Genomic DNA, 6,704 nt, shown 5'->3' with positions numbered 1-6,704 from the left:
GATCATTTTGGAATAAAAGTCAGCGCAGGTTTGTTGTGGCAAAAAATGATTCCAATTTTTAGCCCTAATAGTTTAAATCTTTCGAAAAGCACATCTACGACACAGCTACGACTTACGAGTCTGATAACATTCATCTGAGAAACTTCATACTTTGACAACCTATTTGAATGCTTAATCTATTTTCAGTGCCATTTAATAGCTTTCATTCTATTTTTAAAACAAAAAGCGACTTTAATATTTCATGACTATACAAATTTGACTCCTGAAAAAAAAGTGGACTCGATAATTGAGACTGAAGAAGTAGAGACTGTTCATGGGTTCTCGGGAGAAGACGATTAAGAGTATATCAATCAGTAGCAAATGACTGCTCCGCCGGCTCTCAGTTGATCCTCTTTGGGATGCTATTTGGGCACAATCGGAGCCCAAGTGGATTTTTGAGTCTAAATGGGCGAATTAGCTGTTAATAAAAACAATAAATTTTTAATGAAAACTTTTATTAATTTTGGAGCTCTCCGGATCACGCAGTGCGAATTAGGGGGACCTTTAAACTTGTTATTATCATTTAATCTGTGCTGTGCAAGCTTGGGATTTATAATGTTATAACCTAGTTAGCTAACCAGAGCAAGTTGAAAGAAATTAAAAGCGCCAATTTATGCTTAAAAGATGGAATTATTCTAATTGATTTTGTTGGGATTTGGGCAAATGCTTTAAGTGCGGTCTCTTCGGCCCAGAAGAAAGAAAAGCGATCCTAGTGGGCTAAGTGAAAAGGGGGTTAAGTGGAGAGGGGGCTGATTATTAAGTGTGGCTCATTTGATTTGTGTCCACTCAGTAAATATATTTTAATCGGTGTGAAGTCTTGGGGGGATTAGGGCGGAAAAATGTGATTGGAGAGTTGGATAATTCATTAAGTTCTATTCCATTACTTGATTAATTAAATATTACTTTTCGCCATTATTTGCCCTGCAGTCCCATTGAAAAGTAAGTGAGGGGATATAAAAACATTTTTAAATCAATTTCCACCCCTAAGTCCCATCCACTTTGCGGGATTATTTCGATTTCCAAAGGCAATTCAAATTTCATTTCGCTTATTTTTTACCCCATTTACCCATTTTACCCGCCGCCTCAGTCGTGCCTCTGCCTCGCCCTCAGATATAACTTAAATCTCAATAGGCAGATTGCCATCGAAAAAACAATTGCCCCGCTTATAAACACCTTTCATAAACATTAGCTAAACACCAAACACCCGAAAAGCATCTTTCCCCATTAACACTTCTGTTTACACAGAACAAACAAGCCCTCTTTGACTCAAAAATTCCAACTTTCATCTGAAAAATTAATTTTTGCCCTTTCTTCTATCTTTGAAATTAACTCAACTCACTTTTAATAAAAACTCATTTAAATTTCTGGGCTGACAAAGTTTTTATTGAAAACTGGACAACATCTGGAATTGATAAGTTCCAAAAACTTCCATACTGGTTTAGAACTAGAGATAAGTATAAGTTATTCTACTAATTAAATTACTTTTTCACGCGCAACTGATTACGTGGGCTAATCGCCCTATTAATATGTAATCTTTTAACCATTTTGCAATAAATTTCCAATTATTTGTATCCAAATTTGAAAGATAACTGACACCTTTATCTCGCTTTGAAATCTGAGAGGATCCAAATTTTGTTAATTGAAAACATGCAGTCCGAAACCACACGGGTAGCCCAAGATTTCAGTGGGATTTTGAACTCCCAAGTTTCACAAGTTTCAAACATTTCTAAATTCCTGATCGAATCCATTTTGAATGTATCGGCAAAAGAAGCGGCATCATCTCAGAATTTGCAAATTCTCAACGCGATTCAAGGTAACTTAGCCGACAGTAAAAGTGCAGACAAAAACAACACAGAACAAACAGCCGACGAAATTGAAGAAGATACGACAGATGATCAATCGAAAAATAAAACTACTATTGAAAGCTTTCAAAGAGCAACTTCAACTCCTAAAATTGAAGAATTGCCAGAAAAAGTTATCAGAAAAGAGCTGAACTCGAGTTTTTCTCCGAACGCTGAAAACGACAATTTATCTCCGGTTAGAAGTTCTGAGAACAAAGTTTCGAAGCAAAAAGAAGAGCTGCAAAATTTCCAGAGGAATCTTTTGTATTCGAATTTTGGAAACGGCGGTTTGAATGGTATTCATCAATACTCTGGAGTTCCTGGAATTGCAATTTCGCAGAATCTTCAGAATTTGTACAAAAATGCGAGCAGCTCATTGGCTCAATTTACTTCCACGACTTCGCCGAGTAGTCTCGTGGGAACTCAGCCGACCAATCAGATTGCAGCAGATAGTCTGTCGCTGTTCAATTACCTGCAACAGGCTGCAGTTCTTTCCTCCTCCTGCAATCCTGCGACTCTTCTAGTGCAGAGTGGTCACGTGACAGGTGCTGGATCGGTCTGCAGTCCAAATCAGCAGATGGAGAACTACTCCAGACTGCTGGCACTTGGCATTGGACTCGACCAGAACAATGGTCAGTCAGTATTATTAAGTTATTTGAAACAACTTTCCACGTGAATTTCAAATTGTATGTTCATTATATTGTAAAGGGTCAAAGTTAGAGCTCAGAAGCTTTTAAAACTAGTTGAACTATTTTTTTTTATTTCTGGCGAACCAATATTGGAATTAAAATCAAATTTCTAATGAAAAACTTCCATTAAGGTTAAATTTCAAGAATTACTTACTAAGTCCATTTTTCAATTAAAAACAGCAATTAAAAAAATTGCTCATTTAATCTCAAACTGAATTCTTCTTTTTTTTCAGGATTCGTTCCCTCCTTCCACCACCCAGGCCCCCTGTCCAGTCCCTTGGACGGCAACTCCTCTGGCTTGGGGGGATTGCAGGGGGGCAACAGTAAGTGCAGACGGCCCCGGACAGCCTTCACGAGCCAGCAGCTGCTGGAGTTGGAGAACCAGTTCCGGAAGAACAAGTACCTCAGCCGACCCAAGAGGTTCGAAGTGGCCACCAAACTCATGCTCACAGAAACACAGGTCAGATCAAAACTCAATTTCATCTGATAAATTGCTCTTTTTCAAACAAAACATATTTCAAACAAAATTATTTTTCTAACAAAATTACAAAAAATATATTTTTTTTAGCCGAATTAAAACGATGATATTATTAAAATAGCTGAAAAATTAAAATTAGTTCAACTTTGCCAAACTGATCGTAATTATCATTTATAGGTTGCAAACCCGAATAGTAAAGTGATAGCTCTTAAGTCTTAGCTGCAATTTTGCGAAACAATGAATTTAACGGGAAAATTATTCCAATAAGCAGCAAATTATGATGCACCCGAGAAAACCAAAATGCTGATAGATGAGATTTAAAAAATTAGTTCACGAATTTGTTTTTCAGGTGAAGATCTGGTTCCAGAACCGACGAATGAAATGGAAGAGGGCTAAAAAAGTACTGAGCAGTTCATCGACAAACAACAACAACAACAACAACAACAACAACAACAACAACAACAACAACAACAACAACAACAACAACAACAACAACAACAACAACAACAACAACAACAACAACAACAACAACAACAACAACAACAACTCACTGAATACCAGCTCATCATCATCATCTTCCTCTTCCTCGTCCACCAATCACAATTCATCACTCAATGCAACACATACAAGCCCACTCAATCTCAAGAAACACTAAAAAAGAAAGTGAAAACAACGAATCCTACTTCAGAAACTCAAACGTCATAGCTGCTTCTTTTGATTACACGCGGCAAACTTTTTCTGTTTATAAAATCAATTTCTACTTGATAAATTGTATATTTGACAGTTTTTAATTTAATTTTAAAAGAAAACGATAAAAAATAACAGGGTTTTTATTGGACAAGAGCAAAACTACCTCTTTGAGTTAATTTTAAGGCAAAAGGTATAATTAATTGCCAGCAGAATTTTGGACAGTTCATGGAAAAATATTGAATTTATCGCAGAACTAACAGTAAAAGCGGAGCGCCTTCAATTTTTTGGGTCAATCATGGGTACATGCTCATTATTTTCATAAAGGCTGCTTATTTTTTAAAATAATTTGAAGCCATCTGAAACTATTTGGAATCAAATTAACTTCCTCCTCACTTATTAAACCAAGTAAAAATTTTCCTACCCAATGTTTATTTTAGAACATATGCCCAACTCTGCGTGTAAAATGCTGGATTCTGGCTTAAAACCAACTTAACACCCTGCCCCTTAGATCACTTTAGGAAGAGGATCATAACTTGGTACATCATTTGGTTAGTGGTACATTTTCTGCGAAAAAATAAAAAATACAAAATTTGAAAAAAAGCTCGTCCAAAAATTTCATACTATAAAAAAACGATGGTCAAACAATTTCAAACAATTTGCGAGAGAAAAACATATATAAAATAACTGAAAAAATGCTTGCATATAATGAAACTTATAAGAAACTTTTTTTTTGTTCTCTATGCGTAATCATTTTTAAGCATAAGTCCAAATAAGTCTTTTGAGTGATGTCCAAAAACAAACTAACCAAACATTTTCTAACACCAGTGTAAGTGGCCTTTACCACGCCAATAAACTGCATTTGTCGATATTTGCCATATAAATTATTGCTTAGTTTCTTAGAAAAATTGTATACATAAAACACAATTTTCTATACGGCCAGAAATTTTTTACTTCTTGGAAAAGAATTTTGTGGTTGAGAAAAGTTTGCCCGTTTTTCTTACATAAAATGATTTATATTAGCAAACAAAAACCTATAACAAGATTTGTTTTTATATAAAAACACTTGATAATGGTTTTTAGGTTTGTTATGTTAAAGTATATGAAATTGTTTAATAAAACTTTTTCTGTTTAAAATATATTTTTTTGGATACCAAAGTTACTCTCATGTAGCAAAAACTGCCATCAATTTGTCTTAAACCCATTTGCAATAACCTTGAAAAAAGTTTCCTATTAAAAAAAGTTTGTCATGCAAATTTCTTCTATGAAAAGCGTATGATAAGCGTTTTTACAATGGACAATGGATGGGCGTTGAAACTGTATTATGGGCGTTTTCTTACATGGATGTCGACCCAGTTAAAAAATTACCCTCGATCATTTTTTATTTCGTGTTCAAAACAATTATTAAAATCACTCACAGTAATCTAAATTTTAAGTGTAACAAAGGTAGCCGGTGGCTGAGCAAGTAGCCCAGAAAGATCCGAAATTACTCTGAAAAAAAATACATAAAACAATTTTTCAGTTTTTTTTTCAAGATATTGTTATTTTTTGTGAGTCGTGGGATAGAAGGATCTGACAGAAACAAAAAAAACTGAGGCATACTTTACGGTCATAATAAAAAATGAATTCGAGGAACAGTTTTAGTGAAGAAATGACAAAAAAGAAAAACAAAATAATCTAATAACAAAGAAATCAAACTTTTTTTCTCGACACTGGATTTTTTTTGAATATGTTTATTTGTGGTAACGTTTTAATTTATATCTTTTATTTACTAGTGTTGACCGACAAGTTCAGTCTCAGCTACGTTGATCAGCTACCAGTCTCACCTCCTATCACCAACGTCGATCTCACTTCCTGTAACCCAACTGCGATCCCAATTCCTGGCCCAACTTCAATCCCGATTCCTGTCACCAACTTCGATCTCAATTCCTGTAACCCAACTTCGATCCCGATTCCTGTAACCAAATTTTGATCCCAATTCGTGTAACCCAATTTCGATCTCGATTCCTGTAAACAAACTTTGATCCCAATTCCTGCCATCAATCTCAATTCCTGCAAAGTGAACAAATTGAACAAATTTATGAAGTAAACTTGCAACTAAAATAATCAATTAGTTTCATTCAATTATTTCGAGTAAAATATAAATACTTTAGCTCAGGCTTTTTCGAGTGTTTTCAAATTGCGAACATATAGTTTGATAAGGCAAAAATTTTGGGAACATATTTTTGTTTTTGCAATTAAAATTTATTTCAGCTTTAGTTGTTCAAGTTTTGTTATTTTTTGTGAGTCGTGCGATAGAAGGATCTGACGGAAACAAGAAAATTGCGGCATACTTTACGGTCATAAAAAGAAATGAATTCGAGGAACAGTTTTAGTGAACAAATGACAAAAAAGAAGAACAAAATAATAACAGAGTGTCAAGCGAATAACAATTGAAAAAATTTTAATACGATATTATATCGCTTGACCCATCCCGATGATTATTTATGTTTCCTAGTTTTGCGTGGAAATGAAAAAGAAAAAACACTAAAATGCACCCGAAAACAAAATTCCTCCCCCGACAAGCAATTCTCAAGCAATAATCTGCAAATTTCTTTGAGTAAATACCCAACTTTACTCCTTTTTAATAAAATTATTTTCCTTATCCTGTTTTTTTTTCACAACGTGATATACCATTAATGAAGTTGTTGAAAAGAAACTTGATCGGTAAAAAAAACATGCAGAATTTTGTTTTCACAGTGCCAAAATTCAGGTTTAAAATATAGCTCCTTAGACAAAATCAGAGTAAGTAAGGCGAATTAAATTCAAGTTCAGAGCTTTTTTGTTTCCATGAACAGCGTCTATCTTTTTAGATAATTTTTTATGCAAACAAAAAAAATTGTAGAAAACTAGCTGTTAACTGATATCTATTTCTCCAATATCTCTTCTTTTCTACGTGTACATCAACCGGTTGCTTATCTAACAACTTTT

The 6,704-nt window shown here is 34.4% G+C and overlaps 1 protein-coding gene across 1 annotated transcript; it reads left to right on the top strand.

The window, feature by feature from the left end:
• Positions 1 to 548: 548 nt before the first annotated feature.
• LOC134846571 (probable WRKY transcription factor protein 1) lies at positions 549 to 3,702 on the top strand. The gene is made up of 3 exons (XM_063863955.1): positions 549 to 2,512; positions 2,803 to 3,029; positions 3,397 to 3,702. The coding sequence occupies exons 1-3, from the start codon at positions 1,687 to 1,689 to the stop codon at positions 3,700 to 3,702; spliced, it is 1,359 nt and encodes a 452-aa protein (XP_063720025.1). The 5' UTR covers positions 549 to 1,686.
• The last annotated feature ends 3,002 nt before the right edge of the window (positions 3,703 to 6,704 follow it).

Source organism: Symsagittifera roscoffensis, chromosome 5 (assembly GCF_963678635.1).
Source record: "Symsagittifera roscoffensis chromosome 5, txSymRosc1.1, whole genome shotgun sequence".
Taxonomy (NCBI): Eukaryota; Metazoa; Xenacoelomorpha; order Acoela; family Convolutidae; genus Symsagittifera; species Symsagittifera roscoffensis.
Note: the sequence above shows the minus strand (reverse complement) of the source record. Positions and strands in the feature narration are given on the sequence as shown.

What these genes read in the sequence shown, in the direction of transcription:
- LOC134846571 (XM_063863955.1), top strand. Translation starts at nt 1,687, where the DNA reads ATGCAGTCCGAAACCACACGGGTAGCCCAAGATTTCAGTGGGATTTTG. An exon ending in TGGACTCGACCAGAACAATG is followed by an intron (nt 2,513 to 2,802) that starts GTCAGTCAGTAT and finishes CTTTTTTTTCAG; the next exon opens with GATTCGTTCCCTCCTTCCAC. An exon ending in TCATGCTCACAGAAACACAG is followed by an intron (nt 3,030 to 3,396) that starts GTCAGATCAAAA and finishes TTTGTTTTTCAG; the next exon opens with GTGAAGATCTGGTTCCAGAA.